General features: G+C 45.7%; 1 protein-coding gene across 2 annotated transcripts in view; it reads left to right on the top strand.

Moving 5' to 3' along the window:
- The window catches only part of PPA2 (inorganic pyrophosphatase 2), a 47,964-nt gene extending 30,217 nt beyond the window's left edge, over positions 1 to 17,747 (top strand). For both annotated transcript variants that reach the window (XM_077300713.1, XM_077300714.1), the window contains exons 5-12: positions 4,881 to 5,000; positions 5,617 to 5,703; positions 6,817 to 6,943; positions 10,249 to 10,376; positions 13,293 to 13,378; positions 14,483 to 14,552; positions 16,929 to 16,968; positions 17,541 to 17,747. In XM_077300713.1, the coding sequence (XP_077156828.1) occupies positions 4,881 to 5,000; positions 5,617 to 5,703; positions 6,817 to 6,943; positions 10,249 to 10,376; positions 13,293 to 13,378; positions 14,483 to 14,552; positions 16,929 to 16,968; positions 17,541 to 17,569 (687 nt within the window). In that variant the 3' untranslated portion in view covers positions 17,570 to 17,747. The remainder of the gene's footprint in view (positions 1 to 4,880; positions 5,001 to 5,616; positions 5,704 to 6,816; positions 6,944 to 10,248; positions 10,377 to 13,292; positions 13,379 to 14,482; positions 14,553 to 16,928; positions 16,969 to 17,540) is intronic.
- The last annotated feature ends 4,514 nt before the right edge of the window (positions 17,748 to 22,261 follow it).

The following is a 22,261-nucleotide window of genomic DNA, read 5'->3' on the forward strand; positions in this document are numbered from 1 at the left end:
TAAGCCTCTTTGGTTCAAATATTTGTATTCTAATCTGCACAAACTAGACAATAACACACTGGACAAACTGCACGATGAAGAATCCTTTGAGGAAGTGGATTCGACCAGTTGGAGCATTGAAACACCACCATCACAAGAGCCCAGTCTTGAAAAAATATCTGTACCAATGCTGGAACAATGGTGGATCCCCCCTGTTACTCCACCTCCATCACCAGCAGAACTTGCTCCTCCTGCTGCTGCTGCTCCTCCTCCACCACCACCGCCACCTACTCCTGAACCACCACGGCCTGCTCCTGAACCACCACCCTCACCAGCACCAGAACCTGTTCCTGAACCACCACCACCTGCTCCTGAACCGTCACCACCACCATCACCTGCTCCTGAACCACCACCACCACCACCACCACCACCTTCTACCCCTTCTGATAAGTCAATTGAAAAAAAGAGTGCAGAAACAACAGAAGCCACCAGTCCAAAAGCAGCATCTTCAACAGCAGATGAAGACATCGAGAACTCGGCTGAGAAATCTGAGAACCCCCCTTCAACAGAAGTTATGGGTGAAGGACCAGAAAGTGAAGAGCGGGATGATGAGGGTGAAGGTGAAGAAGGTGAAGGTGAAGGTGAAGACGATGAAGAGAGTGACTGATCACTGTTAAGTTATGAATATTGACAATAATCTGCAATAAAGTTTCAGTGATGTTTCTATTAAACATGTGATTAAAAACACACCTCTGACATAAGTGTTTTGATTGGGTTTGACTGAAAATCTGCAGTCATGTTTCCATCTGTAGAAAGAGCAGTCATTCATTATTTATAGATTTGTTTATTAATATTAAAAAGTTTATATTGCCCTTCCCTGTGGGCTCACCAGATTCTAATAAGAATGCTCCTGACTTCTGAGCCTTTCATTGAAGCTTATATCCACTCCAGGATACTGTGGGGGGGAAAGTAGGGTCCCCGTGAATTAATCATGCTTGTTGCAGAGGGGAAATTTAAAGCACCCAAAATCAAAATGCAAATCGAATTCAGTGTAGATGGGAGGGATTCATTCAAACTGGGACTCTGTCCCGTGCAGACCACACCCTGGTGTTTTGGGTGGGCAAAGGGATTACCACTCTTATCCAGAAGAATAGCTGGTTGGATCTACTGGGTAACTCTGCTTAAGAATCTACCATTAATAATTCCACTGTAATATATTTAAGTGCCCTGACCTCCATAGCCCAGGTTCCTTGATTTTGTCAGATTTTGTGAAGCTTACAGTTTAAGGATGAGAATATGAAAAGATTATGGTCAATGGGTAGAAGGAACAGGAACAAAGGATATGAAAAACACCCAAGTAATACCATCAGTTATCAAGACTTCTTAAAATTCACAGAGTTGTTTGGTGAATCTGAGCAGATGTAGAGATCACCATGGGCAATGAACTGACTTCCTTGAAGCTGAGGATGAGGACTGTGGGCAGACGTTAAGAATGTGTTTTGTTTGTTTGTTTGTGACATCTGAGGGAAGAGACATGAAAGAATGAGGTGACAATGAGGTAGAACCCTGAGGCTGTGGAATGGACTGTGCCACTTCAAACTGCAAATGGTGGGTTCCAGGTTTGAATGATTCTTTGCTGTGAGACCTCCGTGCAAATAGAAAATGTGGCCAACAAGGAGAACGATTCTATGGTTGGGCTGGTTTTCTGACTGCAGGGAGTTTTGAAGATAAGGGAAAGAGCTGCAATACATGGTGCTCCTGAATCTTCCCCTGCAGTTTGAAATAGTACAATCCCATGTACCATCTCGGCATTCTTCTGCCTCATCCTCCTGCATGGATTTACTTACGTACTTCATTACCTACCATGGAGTGGGGGATGATGAAGGTGAAGGAGAAAGTCAAGGTGAAGGTGAAGAAGATGAAGAGAGTGACTGATCTCCCTGAAGTTATGAATATTTACAATATCTCTAATAAAGTTTTAGTGTTGCTTCTATTAAACATGAGATTAAAAACACACCTGTGACATAAATGAACGCCAGATCTAATGCTTCAATATACTCATAGTACCCTTTTGTCTCTACAACATCAAATAACTTTATTGAATCTATCAATTCAATAGACCTACTCACCTCAAAATCTTTGCTTTTAATAGATACAGAGAAAGGAAAAAGGAATGATTAAAGTGACTTGGAGATGAAAATGACAGAAACCATTTACCCACCGTGACACGCTGATTTTTAAAAAAAACCTTCATCAAATATCAATAAGATGATGTGTGGATGATTTATACGCCACCAAGAAAGCCAAAAATGGTATTGACATCCTCCTTCAGTTGCTGGAGATGTGAAAAAGCATGTGGGTATTTTTATCCACATTCGATGGGTTTGGTCAAAATGTTTCGGTAAGAAATACATCAGATTCCAACAGAAATTATTCATTGTGAGATCGCATGTAATCCAGTTACAGTTCTGTTCGGCTATCTTAATAGGTTAGAAACAATAAGGAGCTGAGAAAGAATTTGCTAATAGCAGCTACAATCTGAGTAGCAGAATATTGGTAGCAAAAGCTACTACTAATTATGGAGGAATGGCTCTGTGTAAAATATGTACTTGGAGAAAACAGTTTATAGACAAAGCTGAGATGTTAAACAACTTATTCAGGATATTCTGTAATGGTGGGAACACCACCATTACGAGAGCCCAGTGTTGAGAAACTATTATCTCAACCAATCCTGGAACAACGGATACCTCTTGTTACTCCACCTCCATCACCCGCAGAACTTGCTTTTCCTGCAGCTGCTGCTCCTCCTGCTCCTTCTCCTCCACCACCACCACCTGCTCCTGAACCACCACCCCCAGCAGCACCAGAACCTGCTCCTGAACCACCAGAACCTTCTCCTGAACCACCACCACCAACAACAACAACTCCTTCTACTCCTTCTGATAAGTCCATTGAAAAGAAGAGTTCAGAAACAACAGAGGCCACCAGTCCAAAAGCAGCATCTTCAGCAGCAGATGAAGTCATAGAGAGCTCTGCTGAGAAATCTGAGAACCCGCCTTCAACAGAAGTTATGGGTGAAGGACCAGAAAGTGGAGAGGGGGATGATGAGGGTGAAGGTGAAGAAGATGAAGAAGAGAGTGACTGATCTCTCTCAAGTTATGAATATTTATAAAAATCTGTAATAAATTTTTGGTGATGCTTCTATTAAACATGTGATTAAAAACACACCTCTGACATAAAATGTTTTGATTGGGTTTGACTGGAAATCTGCAGTCATGTTTCCATCTGTAGAAAGAGCAGTCATTCATTATTTATAGACCCTAAGGCAGTGGTCACCAACCTTTTTGAGGCTGGGGACCGGCGGCAGCAGGGAGGGCAATTGCCCGGCTGCACACCCCACGCATGCACATTGTAAGTAAGCTTCTTACTGTGGGAGGGGGGAGAGGGAAGCAGGGCCGCGCATGCGCCATGTGCGGCCAAAATCACGCATGCGCAGCATTTTCCCTCTCCCCCCCTCCCATAGTAAGAAGCTTCCCGGGCCGCAAGCTTGCGGCCGGGGAAGTTTTTTACTGCGGGGGGGGGGGCGGGGAGAGGAAGCTGCGGCCCAGTTCCAGGGCCTTCACGGTCCGGCACCGGGCTGCGGCCCGGTGGTTGGGGACCACTACCCTAAGGTACTACTGTGGGCAAGGTACTACTACTACTAAGAAGGTACTACTAATAAGCCCTCTTTAAGTATTTGAAAGGAGGAGGGCAGGATGCCATTCTGTTGGCTGCAGAGGAAAGGACACGAAGTAATCGGTTTAAACTACAAGTACAACGAAATAGGCTAGATATCAGGAAAACATTTTTCACAGCCAGAGTAGTTCAGCAGTGGAATAGGCTGCCTAAGGAGGTGGTGAGCTCCCCCTCACTGGCAGTCTTCAAGCAAAGGTTGGATACACACTTTTCTTGGATGCTTTAGGATGCTTTGGGCTGATCCTGCGTTGAGCAGGGGGCTGGACTAGATGGCCTGTGTGGCCCCTTCCAACTCTGTGATTCTGTGATTCTGTGATTTAATACATGGTGCTCCTGAGTCTTCCCCCTGCAGTTTGAAATAGTACAGTCCAATATACCATCTTGTCATTCTTCTGCTTCATCCTTCTGCATGGGTTTACTTAGGTAAATCCAACCAGCTTTTCTGCTGGATAAGATTGGTAATCCCTTTGCCCACCCAAAACACCAGGGTGTAATCTGCACGGGGCTGTTTACCGAGTCCCAGTTTGAATGAATTTCTTCCATCTACACTGAATTCGATTTGCCTTTTTTATTTTGGGCGCTTTAAATTTCCCCTCTGGAACAAGCATGATTAATTCATGGTGACCCTGCAGCAACCCTGGTATCCCTTGGTAGTCTCCCATTCAAATACTAAACCAGGGCCAGCTTGGTGTAGTGGTTAGGAGTGTGGACCTCTAATCTGGCGAGCCAGGTTTGATTCCCCACTCCCCCACATGCAGGCAGCACAGTGACCTTGGGTTCGCCACAACACTGCTAAAGCTGTTCTGACCGGGCATTGATATCGGGGCTCTCCCCGCCTCACCTACCTCCCAGGGTGTCTGTTGTGGGGAGAGGAAAGGGAAGGCGACTGTAAGCCACTTTGAGACTCCTGGTAGAGAAAAGCAGCATATAAGAACCAACTCTTCTTCAATCTATATATTTATATATTCAGACTTTGTATTTTCATATTTTTATAAATGTTTTAAGGGCTTTGTTCCCCCACCCCACCTCCAGCCTTTGGCGTTATAAATCTAAATATAAATCTTGAAGCTTTCTTGAGAAATGTGTTTGGGGAATAATTACTTGGAACATTTTCTAGTAGTCTCTTCAGCCCCCCTTCTCTGCTCTTTGTTTTGCAACGTGCTCAGATTGCCACGAAGGAGCCATTGAATCCCATTAAGCAAGATGTAAAGGAAGGAAGGCTACGATACGTGGCAAATATCTTTCCCCACAAGGGCTATATTTGGAATTACGGCGCCTTCCCTCAGGTAACGTACATTGTTTTGGGGTCTGTCAAACCCGTGAAACTTTTCTGTCTCCTCAGCATAGTCCTCGCATAAATCCTGTGTATTTCACAAATGCAAAACTGTTGGAAGGAAAGCAATTGCACGCGGTAGGCTTGTGCGTTGGCACGGGGAGCTGGGGAGATATTATGCAGCAATTTATGTCCATAAATTTTGAGAAGAATGTGCCATTGGAGTTGAGCATATGTTTCTGGCAAAATTGTCATGCAAGCCAGTATTACGGCTTCCCTGGTGGAGGCGGTGTTTGCAACCTCAGGCGCTGGGGGGACCCCCTTGCATTCATTTCAGCCCTGCTTCCATTCTGGGTCCCTGCCAGTGCTCTGAGGAAGATTGCGCATGATGCAGGTGTTGTGCGCAAGAGGTGTTGAGCGAAAGGGGACTGTGGCATCTTCTCATAAGCACCATTTTTTTTTTTTAGCAGCAGCAATCCAGGCTGCGTTCAGAGTACAACTCATGCCTCCAAGTGCTTTTTTTGCTGGTATCTCAAGGGAGGTTATAGTCAGTAGCCAACGCAGGGTATGGATTTAAGTCATGTGAAGTGAGCAACGCTAATGGAGATTTTCATTTTTAAAATCCGTAGACTTGGGAGGATCCCCATCATAAAGATGGTAATACAGGATGCTATGGGGACAACGATCCCCTTGATGTCTGTGAAATCGGTTCCCAGGTATGCCTTTAACCATTAACAAGACTTGTTCTGAGGTTAACCTTTAAAGCTCCCCTTGCAGTTTTATTTCCCAGAACAGAGTAGAATTCCATCTAGGAAAGCACCTTGGGCCAACTGTAGGCTAAGGACCAAAGCCACTAACAATGGTGGCTTTAAAAGGGGGTGGCAGGGGGGGGCAGATTTGTGGAGGTATGCCCTTCTAAGGCTGCTAGCCAGAGTGACTAAAGGAAACCTCCCTGTTCAGAGGCAGCAAACAGCTGAATAATACCATCCGAAGAGGTAAGGTTGGGGAAAGGCCTCGGCCTCTGTACCCAGTTTGTTTATCCTGTGGGGCAGCTGCTTTGGCCGCTGTGTGAAACAGGGTGCTGGACTGGGTCTGATTAGTCTGATTCATCAGGATTTTTCCTATTTTCTTAAAGCATAATGCTAGAGGGAGGGAAAGAATAGATTGAAATTTGCAGGATAAAACAAGAGGTTTCCTGTGGGAGGGAAGCATAGGAAGGAGAGTTGAGTTTGCATGTTGCACCCTACGATGGACTCTTCAGCCTTCAGGCTCTTCCGTACCAAAACAGTTATACTCGATTCTCTATCCTGAGCAAGCAGTCTTGTGTAAGATGAGAGCGAGAGAGACATGGTCAGAGAGAGGAGAGTTGATAAGGTTTTCAGTGAAGCAAGCTCATGAGAAGGGAAGTTTTGCTGTGATGAAACTGAAGGAAAGCAGGGAGGGTGCATACCTGTCAAAGTGTATGCGTTTGAAGCAAGGTTGGTTTAATAGCGAGGAAGGAGGAATGTAAACAAAAAAAAAAAGGTGAAGAATGGGAAGAAGCAATCTGAATGTTTCTTGGGCCTGGCTAATGGGGAGGAGCAAACTTAAGGAAGTTATTTGGAAATAATAGCTACAGGATGACCTATGGGGTAGTCAAACTGCAGCCCTCCAGATGTCCATGGACTACAATTCCCATGAGCCCCTGCCAGCGAATGCTGGCAGGGGCTCATGGGAATTGTAGTCCATGGACATCTGGAGGGCCGCGGTTTGCCTACCCCTGACCTATAGGAACAGGAAGTGGGGAGAAAATCAGCGGCTGGAAGTTTTTTCTCTTCTGTACTTTTAAGGTTCGCTCTCTTGGCGAGGTTGTCCAGGTCAAGGTACTTGGGCTTTTAGGCCTTATTGACGAAGGAGAATCTGACTGGAAGGTCATTGCTATCAGCATGGATGATCCAGAGTCACAGAAGATCCATGGTAAGCCTGTTGTTTAACTTCCTTTCCGATTGTTTGGGTCTTCATTTCAGAGAGCTCATTCTCCAAACTTGAAAGCAGATTTGATGTTGCTCTCCCTTCCGGGCTGGGAGTTGAGTATGGGGAAGTATTTTATAGAGGATCAGTTCCTCCATGCCCCTTGTGCCGACTGGGAAGTTTCGGTCAGCCATTGCACTCTGGATCATTTGTAGTTTCCAAAGCATCTTCAAAGGAAGCCCTTCATAGAGCGTATTACAGTAATCCAATCTCAATGTGACTTTTGTATGAATTACCATGGCAAGGTCCACCTGAGACAGATAGTGGGCCAGTTGGCATGATACCCTTCTGATGTCCCTCCCCTCCTCAAGCCCCATGCTCCCAGGCCCCACTCCCCAATTTTTTAACCCAGAGCTGGCAACCAAATCTCCTTCTAACCCAAGAGCCAACCTACCTTTATCTTCCTCCCCTCTACCTAGGAGACCTGTGGCCCAGGTGTGTGGTGTGACAGTTCACTGTCCCATTCTCTTCTTCTCAGCCTCTCACCAACCTACATTCCACCTGCCCTCCCATCTTCAGCTCTACTGATTATTTATTCTCTTCGTTTATACCCTGCCTGTCTCTACAGTGAGGACCAAGGCAGAAACCATTATCCTGTTATCTTTCCTTTTATCCACACAACCACCTGGTGAGGCAGGTTAGGCTGAAAGTATTTGCCTGATCCAAAATTACCCAGCGGGCTTCCTCAGCAAGATGGGGATTTGAACCTGGGACTTAGACCCTTCTTCTGAAGCTCTAACCTCTATACCACACCTGCAGGGCTGAAACAGTCAGGCCTTGTTGAGTCATGTGAGTTGAGTGGGATCAAGTAATTCAGAGGTTGCTATGAAACCTAGGTTGACAACCTGCAGGTGGAACCTGGAGATCTCCCAGAATTACCATGACCTCCAGGCAACAGAGATCTGTCCCTTGAGACAGCAGAGATCAGACTCCACCACAGAAGCCCTCAGAATTTTCCAATCTGGAACTGGCAACCTTAGTCAGACCGGGCCCTAATGAGCCCGCCTTTAAAGGCCAAGATAGGCCTGAAAATTCCCTGCCATATAAATAGCATGTCTGGGAGGAAAAGGCCAAGATAGAATTTTCCTTGACATCTAGTTTATTGCGGCGAAGAACTTAAAAAATGCGGAGGGACATTCATTTTAAAGCTTAACCCCAAGACAGGCTTATTATCATCGGACCAAAGTAAGTGATAGTGGCAAGCTGGATGTGGTGGCCCCCACACGTCACTCAACCACAAAAGCAGCAGCTGAGTGCTGCCAGCATCAGTCAGAACCATGGTGAAAAACGAGCTAGTAATTTCCCCACTTTGCATTGTCTCTCTCTGATTCTCTGTGTTATGTATACTGAAGCATTCAGAATGTGGCTACAATTAATACCTCGCAAAGATTTCCCACACACCAGAAATGGCTGCAAATGCCTTTATATGGCCCAAAGCCATTGCTTCCTGTCACTGTTGATCAGTTCTCATTGAAAATAGGTGCTCCCTTTCTTTCCACTGCTGGCTTGCAGGTGGCGTGTGCATTAGCTTTGCCCACAAGATGAGGAGAGTGTCTAGTGGTGTAAGTTTCTCTAAAATTTGTCTTCCGCTGGTTGAAGTCCCCCCAGCTCGCACTTTTGCAATCATGGCCAATCCGGCTAAAAATACACACCGACCGGTGTTGCCATCTCAAACAAGACAATTTCCACTTTTAATCTGTAATCTGTGAGGCATCCCCCTGATCTTCTGACAGCAGGCGAGCAGCCTTGCCTGTCAACGGCTGGACCAAGTTGGCTTCTATTTTATTACAGCGAGTCTCCATGCCAAATCAATAAAAGCATTTTCAGCTTCCTGCAGTGTTGTTGGCAGCCTCTTCCGCCCAGGATTGGCTTGAGAGGCAAAATCGCACGCAGTGATTGTTGGGGGAGCGTGATCTAGGGCCTGGTTAATGGAGCACAGCTGTCTAGTTCTGTTTGGCAGGCGAATGTCCTGCCCTGTGATCTTTTATAGATGCTGGTGTGGATTGTGGGTGAGAGCTGGTGGGCTGTTTCTTGGGATTTTTGCAATTTTTATGCTTTTAACGTTAGACGTGCATGCAGCCTTTTTCCTGTGAAGCACCTTGTGCCCACAGTATACAGCATATATTAAGGAATCAGATGCTATCAGGAATGGTCTGGGCACATGTGCATTGCACTGAAGGATTATGGCACTCTTGCATGTGAATTAAAAGGACCTGTGTTCTCGTAGATCTGTGTTACCATCACCCAACCTGACTAGCCCAGCCAAGCCGAGTATTGCCAGATCTTGGAAGCTAAGCAGTATCAGCTCGAGCTAGCACATGGAAGGGTGACTGCCGAGGAATACTAGGGTCATGACACGGGGGTAGGCAATGGCAAACCATCACCAGAGGTCTCTTGCCTGGCAGCCAGGCAGTCCTAGGCTCTCCTGGCTACATTATCGCACATGGCATATGATAAATAAATCAATAATAAGGGTTGCCCTCTTCTTTTTTACAAGAAGGGACAATTGATCTCTGCTGCTGATTGTTCTGGAGTGAGGGTCAAATCTTGAGCCCTCTCTCAACTTGGCCAACAAGGTTGTGTGTGAGACTTTTAATATCATTTTAGAACTTCTGAGTTCTAAACTGGCTCAATAACTGGTCCATGCTTTCCTAGTGAGCTTCAGAACTAACTTGGGATTTGAACCCAAGACTCCCAGTCCTAGTTTGAGCTTTAGGTCCTAGTAAACTTCAGAACCATAAGGGATTTGAACCCAAGACTCCCAATCCTAGTTTGACACCTAGCTTCTGTAACACAGTGGTTCTTTAGACCAGTGGTCCCCAACCTTTTTATGACCGGGGACTGGTCAACGCTTGACAATTTTACTGAGGCCCGGGGGGGGGGTAGTCTTTTGCCAAGGGATGTTGCTGCCTGAGCCCCTGCTCCACTTGCTTTCCCATCGGTGCCCCTGACTTCCTGCTGCCCGCTGGGGGGCACTGCCAGCAGCAGCTGCGCGGTGTCACGCCGAGGGGGAGCCCCAGCCATGGCAGTCGCTGGAGAGCACCAAAGGTGAGCCAGTGGCAGAGTGGCAGGGCAGCCCCCAAGGCAGCAGCCAGGGAGGATGCCGAGGAGGAGCCGCGGCCCGGTACCGAATAATCCACGGACCAGGACCGGTCTCTGGACCGGGGGTTGGGGACCACTGCTTTAGACCACCGGGTTGGGCTGAATTGATGTGTCACTCTCATGTATAATTCTTTTTTAACACTTTGCAGACATCGATGATGTCAGGAAATTCAAACCAGGCTATCTTGAAGCTACAGTTGACTGGTTCAGAATATACAAAGTACCGGACGGGAAGCCAGAAAACCAGTTTGCTTTTAACGGCAAGTTTAAAGACAAGGTGAATTTAAGAGTTTCTGTCTTTTTTTTTTTTGTTAAAAGTGCATTTGATTATTTAGGTTCTAACTATAGTAGATGGAGAAGAAGAGGCAAAAAGTTGTGAGCCTAAAGTTTTGAGGCTCTTTCATGTCATGAAATGTTTGTGGTTGGTTTGACATCTGAAAGTAGCCTGGCTCAGTTAACAGACAGCAAAACAAACAAGCCAATTCTTGGTATCGACCTCCAATGATCTGTCTGAGATTTTTTTATGAACTCCCCCGCCCCCGATGCTCTTTTCTCTGCAAGAGCACATGGAGTAGTTTGTCTGGTTGTGAATGCCAGGCAGGGAAATGTCATTATCCGTTTGGAATAATGGGAAAGGTCTTTAGCTACCTGCAATCATACTGCTTGTGGAAAAGATGAAATATTCAAAAGCAGAGAAGGGCTCTTGTTCCTTCCTGTTTCGGTAGGAGGCACATGAAATATTCTGCTATCCTCACAGGCAGACAGACTATTGGTTGCACCTCTGAAAGGTAGATTCACAAGTAGACAGTTACCACTGATGAAATTGGTGCTGTTCCTATGCTGTTTTTGCAGGTGATTGGACAGTACCAGCGATGTTACTAATGATGGGCAAAGTATTTCCTGTCCCTGTTGCTCAGTGTTAAGAGGGTTTTTAAAAAAAACTTAGTGTGCACAATTTAGATTGCAGCTACACTGGCCCTCCCTCCATTTTTCTCTACCCCTGGCTTGATCTCCCCACCCCCTTGTAGCCTCCCCCCCCCACCCCCCATTACTATCAAAATGGCTGAAAAATTTGCCGGCAAATATGATGGTGATCTGAAAAAAGGGCAGAAGGACAGAGCATTTTTAGAAATGATAATTTAAAAAATAATTTTGTTGTATTCTTGTATTTTGCTGAGTGCTTAAATGTTAATGTGGTTAATGTGGTTGTGAACTGCCCTGTGCCTGCTTGTAATTTTCTCTCACAGACCGTTTATGCACTGGGAACTTCACTGCCCCAGCTCTCATACAGGAGCAAAAATCAGGGGCGGATGAGATGTACCAGGCCAAATGCTCCCTCGTGTGGGTACAGGAAGAGGTGGAGCAACCTGCCATGACTAAAACTCCAGCCTGTACTCCAGCATGAAATCTCCAGTGCATAAACGGTCACAGCGATGCTTGGCTCTTTCAAAATCCTGTTTTCAAGTTACAAGTTTTAAAATCAGTAATGGGCAAAAGAATCTCTGAAGAACATGGACATACCGTTCTTCGCAGTAGGCCTTCTAGCTGCACTCAGCCATCCAAACTGACAGTGGTTCATTTGGTCCAGGAGCAAATCCCAGAAGTCTGGGCCTCATCTGCTTCTGTAGAGATTGAAAACATCATTGTTCAAATCAAACCATCAGGATTTCAATCTACTTCTTGGTTTGGGATCCCGTTTCCTAGGCAAGTGTGGAGGCCGTAACAAACTGCAGTAGGTCCATGTGAAGAGATTTGGAGAGCCAGAGTGGTATAGCAGTTTGAGAGACGGACCAGGATCTGTGAGAACCTGGTTCAGATCCCCACTCTGCCATGGAAAGTCCAAGGGTGGCAGTTTACACACACTCTGTGTAACCTTCCTCGCAAGGTTGTTGTGAGGATAAGATGGAGAGGAGAGCGATGTAAGCTGTTTTGGGAGAAATTAACTGAATAAATGAACTGAATTCATAAATAAATCACTGTTTTCAATCTCTGCACCGTGGGTGTAGGAGTGAGCCCGCAGACTTTGGAAAATTGCAGTATGACCCCAAGGATTCTTAGGATTGTGCTGTGGCATTGGAATCCTAAACAGAGGGACACCCTCATAAGCATATTTAAGACAATGAGGTGTAACTCTTCTTCAGTTTAAGGTCTACTGGGACATAACAGGGCGACTTGCTTATGTTGCCACTGCAGCCTGTGAACTACACAACGCAGCCTCCCTCCCTGCTGTTCTGAAAAAGCCGGCATGACCAGACTCCAGCCTGTCCCCACTTCTCTCCCTCCATTGTATTACTGGCATCACACGACTACTGCAGGGATGGGCTCACACCAGTTCACTAGACTTGTAGCATGGTGTAGATGGGAGAAGCAGCTTTGTGTCGTGTGTATTTCTCTGCTGTCTTTGGGGGAGTTTAGGATAGTTCTTGAGAGCTCCCCAATGTACACTGTCACAACAGAAGCGCATTTGATTAAAAATTGCCCAGCATTACCTTTGGGCCTTTGATTCCTATACAACTTCCCGATCTTTCCCTTGTCGCTTTCCGTAAAATGCACCATTTGGAGTCTCCAAAAATGCCCCCCCCCAGCCTCCCCCTGGCCTCATCAGGATTCCTAGCTCTTCTACTGGCTTTCATTAGACACTCTCCAACTGTTGTAGCGAGATTTGGACAGAGTTAGAGTCCAGACAGATGGCGTTTTAAAATTCAAGCATATGCTGAAATGCTTTGCCAAAGCAGAGCCAAAGCATGAACCAAATTCCTTTGCTCTCTGTTTGAACTGGCTCACAGAGGCTTCTCAAAGTGGCGCTGGGAATCCGAGTCTGCTGACAAGGCGACTGCTCATTCTCCAAGTACGGCTCTGTTCCAGGGGCTCCTTGAAAGAGGTCTGTGGTCCGGGGGTTCCATTTGGAGGCCATCCGCTTTGTCATTCTGTGATTCCCCACTTTTCTTTGGTACACATCAGTGAGGTTTAAAAACCTGGCAAACTTTTCCGACAATTGTTACGGATTAAGATTTAGGTTTAAAGTGGGGTAAGATTTGAATGGAGAGGTCCAAGCTATTGTAGATTGTGCAGTTGTTATGTTTTGCAGTCATCCTTGAATCTTTGCAAAAAAAGCCTAGCATCTCCTTGTTTTTCTTTCCTTTAGCAGTCTTTTATATTGTAATTTCCTAAATATTTTAATATTAAAAAATAGGCTTTTGCGCTTGACGTAATTCAATCCACCCACGAATACTGGAAAGCTTTGATTCACAAGAGGACTGATGGAGGAGCCATAAAATGGTAAGCATCCAGATTTGTATCGCACGATCAAGATCCAGTGAGAACAAATGCCAAAGTCCTGTGTCCTTTTTATTTTGATTTGATGTGCCAGCATTTCCATTCCTAAAGATCATTTTCCACATCATGTTGTTGTTGTAAGGTGTGAAGTTGTGTCCGACCCATCGCGACCCCATGGACAATCCTCCAGGCCTTCCTGTCCTCTACCATTCCCCAGAGTCCATTTAAGTTTGCACCATTTAAGTCCATTTACGTTTCCACATCATGACATGTCCGTAATTTTGCTTGTCCTTAGAAATGGCTCCATGCAGGCTACCCAGCAAGTAAGCCCCCAAGCAAATTGGCCTTTAAACTTCAGTATGTGGCTTTCACACAAAAGTAATAATAATTCTTGGGTAGAATCCTAGATTTGCAAGGGTCCATAAAGGCCATCTATTCCCACCCCTGCTCAATGCAGAATCAGCCTAAAGCTTATTCTTGACAAATAGTTAAGTGATCATAAATAGGTCAACAAGCAAGATTATTCTGCAGCTATGGAAGAAATATCCACAGCCCATTTTTCCCCTCAATACCATAAATGAGCTATCTGTTCCTTTAATATTCTTGGATAAAGTGGAAGGAGAGGAAAATGGTATAAGCCACATTGGGGAGCAAGGCAGGTCTAAAAGCAGTAAATAAACACCGCGTGGTTTTGTACTTTGGCACTTCCTTCTCCGCAAGGAATGTTTTTGTGTTTACACAGTTTTGTAATATCCAGAAGCTTAACCCCAAAGCCTTGTAACTGGATGTCCTGTGCTTTTGTATTGTATATCCTTATCCATGGTTCCTCTATATATTTGTGAAACAGCCTGGGGGGTGGAACGTGTCTGGCTGTCCGAGTTGGAATAGGGCCAATCAGGGTGCAGCCAGCTGGAGAGACAGGCAGGGAGAGGGAGAGGGAGAGAAAGAGACACACAGAGAGACCTGGGTCCTAGCACTCATTGGATTCCTGGTTGCAATGGGCTTTCTTGCTCGTTTCCTATATTTTGTAATCTACCTCCCGTGCCTATGAGAAAGGTAGGTCATAATTTAAGTCAATAACGATTTTAAAATTGTTTTGTTTTTCAGCACCAACGTCCTGGTGGGTACCAGTCCCTACTGCTGCAATGAAAATGATGCCGAAGCAATTGTGGGATTAGTAAGGGCAAATTCTTGTATATTTCTCCCCCCCCCCCAAAAAAAATAGAGACCTCAATGTAAGCACCCCAACCACCAGTGCCCATTGTAATCTGATATGGACGGCAAATGAAGGCTTGGCAGTTCAAAGGAGAGCGTAGATGGTGCTTGGCCTTCGTGTAGGTTTGTGCGTGGAGAAGGATGTGGGTCACCACACTGGTCCTCCAGTTTCAGTGCTGCTGTCCAGGACCACAAGCAAATTAAGAGTCTTCTCAACACCGGCAACCTTCTAACCGGGGGCTCCTGGGACTAGACAGCGTGTGCCCTCCTACTGACCGAACCTGCTCCTCAATTCTTCGTGTATTCGTCCTTCAGATAATTACATAGGACTGTTACCAGGCTGGTTACACCCGAGCAAACCGCTGGGCCGTTTAATTTGGCATTGCCCACTTAGTCAAAGTCAGCAGGAGCTCCCTGGCGTTTCAGGCAAAGGTCCCCTCTTGCTTCCTGAGATCCATTAGCGGGGAAGGTCAGCAGCCTGCCAACACAAAGCAAATGCTCAGCCCCTGAGCCGTAGCCTGTCCCATTCATTTCATTGATTGTTCCCTGATGCCAGCTCCCCCCCCCACCCCGCTCTGGTGCTGCTAATAGCAAATGGACTCTTTGCAACACATCTGCTGTCGTTTTGTGTCTGTCCCGTTGCCATGAGTTACCACCCAGGCTCATTGACTGCCAGCGGTACATGTAATCACTAAGAACATACATTGTTCACTGCCTTGTGTAATTAAACGCATCTCTCTGTAAGGGGGGGGGGAATCTTTTCCGTATGCATGTGTGAAAGTGATTGAGAGGTGAAAATTGCCATCTTCAAGTGGAGTAGGGGGAAAAAACCTTTTTGAGAGAGTGGATTTTGTCCCTACCATGACACTAAAAGGCAGTTTCAGCAAAGGCACTAAAAATACCAGTGCTTGGCTCATGTGCTAAAAATGAAAGGCCCGGTTCTGATCTGTTTATAAACCACTTGGCCAGCTGCAGAAATTGCATCAGCATGTTGAGCGTTTTCCATATGCCTCATAGCTATTTGGAAAGCTGATTTTTTTTAAAAAAGCATTAATGGACTGAAATGCCTGCTTTGTACATCCTGGGATGCATGCGCTGGAATATTGCACGGTGGTTGTGCAGTGGCAGTCACACACGCTGTGCACCAGACGCAGTCCTGGAATGAGAAATGTTGGCTTTAGCGCAACAGCTGTGTGTACCCCCAGCAATGTGTGGAGGCAGCCCCAGACTTGTAGGCAAGCTAGCAAGACCTCTCTGTTCCCTTGAAAGCCAGGCAATTTTAGGGTCTTTCTCCTTCACCCAGCCATAGGACGATGTTGGCCAAACGGGCTGTGTTCACACACGAGGAAAGGAGAAAGTCCTTGGAAGGCAGTGGTTCTCAACCTTCCTAATGCCGCGACCCATTAATACAGTTCCTCATGTTGTGGTGACCCCCAACCGTAAAATTATGCAAGCGTTTTCTCACAGAAATTAAACCGAAACTGACGAATGGCGTGAAGATCCATTGTTCATGATTGCATATAAATTGGGGTTTTCCCCAGGGTTTCTCAGTTCAGTTCTGCCATGCCGATCTCACTCTTTTCCGCTGCTCCAGACAAATGAACGCTCCTTATCTCGATCTATCCCTCAAGGCTGTTGTGTGGATGGCGCCCCCCCCTCCCCCAGGCCAAGCTGCTTGCCCTGCTGCAATCCCTGTGAAAGGGTCATGCGACTCCCAAAGGGGTCCCGACCCCCAGGTTGAGAACCACTGCTGTAAGGCAGGGGTAGTCAACCTGTGGTCCTCCAGATGTCCATGGACTACAATTCCCAGGAGCCCCTGCCAGCAAATGCTGGCAGGGGCTCGTGAGAATTGTAGTCCATGGACATCTGGAGGACCACAGGTTGACTACGCCTGCTGTAAGGGAATGCTAGTTGGGGGAAGGGAAGTAGAGGAAAAGTCACTGCCATCGAGTAGCTGCACTGGTGTAACGTAGGAATCTAATCTGTTGTCTTGGTCCATTCTTCACAAACACTTCAAATATTGTTGTCCCATTTTATTACCTCCACATCAGGGACAGAAGCTACTAGAGAGCGGCCTAACAAAGCCATTACCTGACAGAAACAAAATTCAAACTCGGGATAATTCAAACTTGGGTTAGCCTCGTAAAGAACCACATGACTTGTCTGTGTCCAATAGGAATCCATTGTGTTGGCTGAAAAAGACAGAGGGAAGAGCTGCAGCATTTGAGTCTCTGTTCAAATAAGAAAGGTTTTTTTTTTAAATCCCTTGGAGATCACCAGACATTGAGCTTGTCTGAAGTCTCTGCCTTAATACAATATAATTCTGGTTCTCTTGCAGATGCCACCCTACGTGGGGGAACACTCTGCTGCCAAAGAAGGTAAGGTCTCTTGTTGATCGCTTCTCTATCTCACTTCAAGTGTTGTAAAGTAAATAAAGCTTGAAAGATGCAGACAGAGACTTTAGGGCTGTGGCACTGGCGTATTGCTTAAAATTGGATGCATTCGTGTTTCCATAGAATTGCAAATTGTTATGCTATTTTGACATAGAAAATAGCAAAGTTGAGGGGATGTATGCTAGACTGAACTCGTTGGAATAATGGCAGGATACAAATCTAATCGATGTAGAATCTGCTTTCGTGACTGTGGTATCATTAGTCACCTGTGGTCTAATTTTCCATGACTGTCTGCACATGCGCTCCTTAAACAATGACGTGATAGAATGAGATGCTTGCAAAGTGACATCTGTGAAAAGAAAATTACAGAAATATCCATATTATGGTTCAAAAAGAAATACATTGATTAATTTTTTTGGTAGCTGCATAACAAAATAATGGGCATACAGGTGACAGCTATGTTTGTTGATCATGTACAAAGAAAACCATGAATTGTTTGCTCATATTCAAATCTCCCTGCTACAAATAACACAACTTTGTTTGTTTTGTCCTTTTAGTTGATAAATGGTGCTTTCTTGGCCAGTGATCGTTCAGATTCTCTGATCGGGCTGTGAAATTTTGAATGGTCTCATCTTCGATCTCACTCACATCTCCTGAAGATACACAACTAAAGGAGCAGCAGAATGGATTCCACATTCTGCAAATGTTTGTGATGCACAATTTCTATCATGTAAATAAAAGTGATTATATTTTTTTCACTCTGATGGTGTTAAATTTCATATAGAAGAAGAAGAAGAGTTGGTACTTATATGCCGCTTTTCTCTACCCGAAGGAGGCTCAAAGCAGCTTACAGTCGCCTTCCCATTCCTCTCCCCACAACAGACCCCTGTGAGGTGGGTGAGGCTGAGAGAGCCCTGATATTACTGCCTGGTCAGAACAGTTGTATCAGAGCCGTGGCGAGCCCAAGGTCACCCAGCTGGCTGCATGTGGGGGAGCGCAGAATCGAACCTGGCATGCCAGATTAGAAGTCTGCACTCCTAACCACTACACCAAACTGGCTGGTGTAGTTACCTGGTATAGTTACCTGGAGTCCATTTGCGTAGTAAACTCCCCTCTGTCTGTTTGATGGAGCAAAGTAGCTATGCCAACTTTCATTTTTTGGAATTGATCAATTATTGCAGGATTCTTTGTAATGCCAATGGAACAGAAGAAGAAGAGCTGGGGGTTTGGGACCTCATTTTTTATTACCTGAAGCAGTCTTAAAGCGGATTAGAGACTGCTGCTTCAGCCTACTCTCCTTGGGTGATGTAGACTGGACTTTGACAGCTGTGTGGCCAACCATGTGACCCCTTGACCTGTACCACTCATGGCTGGTGAAAGCTGGTAGTGAGACCACACAGGTCCCTCTCCCTCTCTGGGAGATTATCAGTCTGTCTCTGAATACAGAGACCCAATCTAGCCACTGTGATCTATGCAATGGTCACCTCCAGGTGAGACTGTCCCTGAATACAGGGACTTTCCCGGAGAGACTAAAAGAGGTTGCAGTTAGGCCAACTACTACTGAGTTTCCCATTTGCCATTCCTGGTAAGGTGGTTGAGTGTGTGACTGCAGGACAGAATTTCCTGGAGGAAACAGTGACTCTTGATCCATTCTAATCCAGCTACCGACCTGGCCATGAGATGGAGGCAGCTGTAGTCCCCCTTGCAGACGGTTTCCGGAGACAGGTGGGTCTAGATAGGGTGGTGCTACCGTTTTTGTTGGATCTAACAGCAGTGTTTGACACTATTAATCATGGGCTATTAGCCCAATGCCTGGCTGGGGATGGGGGGAGAGTAATGCAACTCCTGTCTTTTGATGGGATCAATTTAATACCTTCAGCCACTGTCAAGAACCTTGGTGTAATCCTGGATTCCTCCTTATCCATGGAGGCCCAGGTCACAATTATTGCCGACTGGGTTTTCTGCCATCTCTGCCAGGCACAACAGTTGGCACCTTACCTCTTGGCACCCAATCTAGCCACTGTGATCTATGCAATGGTCACCTCCAGGTGAGACTTCTGTAACTCACTCTATGCTGGGTTGCCCTTGAAAATACTCCAGAAACTCCCAACTCGTCCAGAATGCAGCAGCTCAAGTCCTCGTTGGGACTCAGTGCAGAGTGCACATCACACCTGTGTTCTTCCAGGTGCACTGGGTCTAGATGGGAGACTAAATCAAATTCAAATTTCTGACATTTTAAAACCCTAAACCAGTGGTTCTCAACCTTTCTAAATGCCACGATCTTTTAATAAAGTCTTGTGTTGTGGTGACCCTCAACTATATTATGCAAGTGTTCTTTCACAGATATTAAACCGAAACTGTACAATGGTGTGAAGATTGTAAATAAATTAGTTTTTTTCAGGAGTTTCTCAGTTCAGCTCTGCCTCTTGTCCCACCATGCCGATCACACTCTTTTCCGCTGCTCCAGACAGACGATCGCTCTATCTCAATCTGCCCCGTAAGGCTGTTGTGTGGATGGCAAACACCCTGCCCCCCCCCCTGGCCAAGCTGCTTGCCCTGCCATGACCCCTGTGACAGGGTCGTTCAACCCCTAAAGGGGTCCCGACCCATAGGTTGAGAATCACTGCCCTAAACAGCCTGGGACTCCTTTATCTGTGGAACAAACTTCAGTTTGCATCAAGCCAGAATTAAGATGCACTGTGTGGCAGCTGTAGGCTGGCCCATGATTCATGCTCATGAGGCCTAGTGTGACATCTGAACTGGGGAAAAACACATTCTAGCTGTTGTATTGGAACCTCTGTATTGAAGAAGGGGAGTTCTGAGTCGTTGCAAAACTGAAAGCAAAAAAGGTCTATAAACCATAGTTTGCATGCCACACGTTCCTAGCCTAACCGGTCTCTCAGAGTTGCGAAAATAATGTGGAAAGAAGAACTTAGAAAAGCTTCTTGAAGCTCCGTGGAGAAAGGTTTGGATAAAAATGCCATAGATGGATGGCACTGTAGCATCTAGTGGCACTGAGAAGCGTAAACGCTCATAAATCTACTGTTGCTATCAGTGAGCAGATGGCAGCTACTACGAGGAATCAGGATCAACTAACCAAGTAATGGCTAAAGGTAAAGGTAAAGGTATCCCCTGTGCAAGCACCGAGTCATGTCTGACCCTTGGGGTGACGCCCTCTAGCGTTTTCATGGCAGACTCAATACGGGGTGGTTTGCCAGTGCCTTCCCCAGTCATGACCGTTTACCCCCCAGCAAGCTGGGTACTCATTTTACCGACCTCGGAAGGATGGAAGGCTGAGTCAACCTTGAGCCGGCTGCTGGGATTGAACTCCCAGCCTTATGGGCAAAGCTTTCAGACGGCTGCCTTACCACTCTGCGCCACAAGAGGCTCAAGTAATGGCTACAAAGTTTTTTAAAAGGCCTCCTATTTTTGAAGTAGTTCCTCCCATGCATTTTTGAATCAGGGATCTTGTACAAATAAAGCAGATAGAATGCCTTGCTTTTGAAAAAGGCAGCATTTGCTTTTCTCACATAGTTTTGGCTACACGTTGAAAAATATTCATTGAAGATGTCTAAAGGTAAGCATTGTTAATTCCCAGTGATTTGCAAAGGATAGTGAAGCAGAAGGATGCTGCTTCTAAGCTCCATGGGTTTAGAAGGGAATAGCTCTCCTGATCGTTTCGGAAGGGTAGTCATGTTGGTCTGCGGAACAATTAGATTTGAGTCCAATAATATCTTCAGGATGAACAAGAGTTTCAGGTTATGAACTTAATAAAGTAAAAACTCTCATTATCAGGTAATTTACTTAAATCCTCAAAATCTTACTGGCTTTTAAGGTGATACTGGACTTAAATCTGCTTAGGATAGCATTGTGAAATGCTATCTCAGTTGACATTAAAGGTAAAGGTAAAGGTATCCCCTGTGCAAGCACCGAGTCATGTCTGACCCTTGGGGTGACGCCCTCCAGCATTTTCATGGCAGACTCGATACGGGGTGGTTTGCCAGTGCCTTCCCCAGTCATGACCGTTTACCCCCCAGCAGCAAGCTGGGTACTCATTTTACCCACCTCGGAAGGATGGAAGGCTGAGTCAACCTTGATCCGGCTGCTGGGATCGAACTCCCAGCCTCATGGGCAAAGCTTTCAGACAGCTGCCTTACCACTCTGCGCCACAAGAGGCTCTTTTGACATTAGTGGGTTGTAAAAGAGCTCCATGTTGGCTGATGGATCATCCCCAAAGTTGGTTAAATTTTGAACTGCAGCAGGAATGCAAAGAAAGACCATCTGGAAACCTTGATGGCAGGCATATTCTTTTAATGTTGGCATGAGCTCCACTTTCTAAAAGTGTAGGTTCTTGGCACAGCTGGTGTCAGAGAAGCATTTTATTTTTCTAAATACTTGCTCTAAAGAAGACTGCAGAAAGAATAAATAATGTTGTCCCACCCACCCACCAATGCCTGTGTGGTCCTCCTTAAAATGTGTTCTATGTTATTAAATTGACAATAAAACCTGGAAAGATTCTCGAGACTTCCCTACGTGACACAGCTATTTACAGAATAAAAAATTAAACAAGACAGAGAAAGCTTGGAGGAAATAATTTGCTGGTGTTTCCATTTAGAGGGATGAGTAATGAAACTAAGCAGAATTAAGAACACACAGAATGGGCATTGTTTGGGGGTATTTCTTAAAGCTACAGGTGCTGCTTCCATTGGGTAGAGGGAGGGTTAACCTGTCCGTGTGTAGGTTTTTCGATTTCAGATTTTTTAAAGGGCTTTTCTCAGGTTTGTAGAAAGCTGTCTTGTCTGTTCATAGCTCCGGTTTCTGGATTTCAGTGTCCTCAGATCTGGCAGTGCTGGAAATTAGATAGAAGGCTTTCTTTCAGAGAGCAGGGATGTCTATGAGGGGAAGAATGTGACGAGCTTATAGAAATCTCTCGAGAATTAAATAACTTTCCCAAGCTATGTAATTCTCAAAAGCACATTTGTCTCTTAAAATGTGATGAGAAGTGAGTGCCAGAAGATTGGGGGTGGTGGGATGTGGTTATTTGCTCCATAAATGAGGAACAATGCATGTGGGGCTGAATGGTTCCCATAAGGGTTTCGGCTGATGGTGAGTTGAAGAAAAACAATGCTTCTGCTTTTAAGAAGAAGAGCTGTTTTTTAAATCCACTTTTTACTACCCAAAGGAGTTGCTTCCAATCGCTTTCCTTTCCTCTCCCCACAAAAGACACCCCGTGAGCCAGCGTGGTGTGACGGTTCAGAGCGGGGGCTTCTAATCTGGC

Source organism: Paroedura picta, chromosome 10 (assembly GCF_049243985.1).
Source record: "Paroedura picta isolate Pp20150507F chromosome 10, Ppicta_v3.0, whole genome shotgun sequence".
Taxonomy (NCBI): Eukaryota; Metazoa; Chordata; class Lepidosauria; order Squamata; family Gekkonidae; genus Paroedura; species Paroedura picta.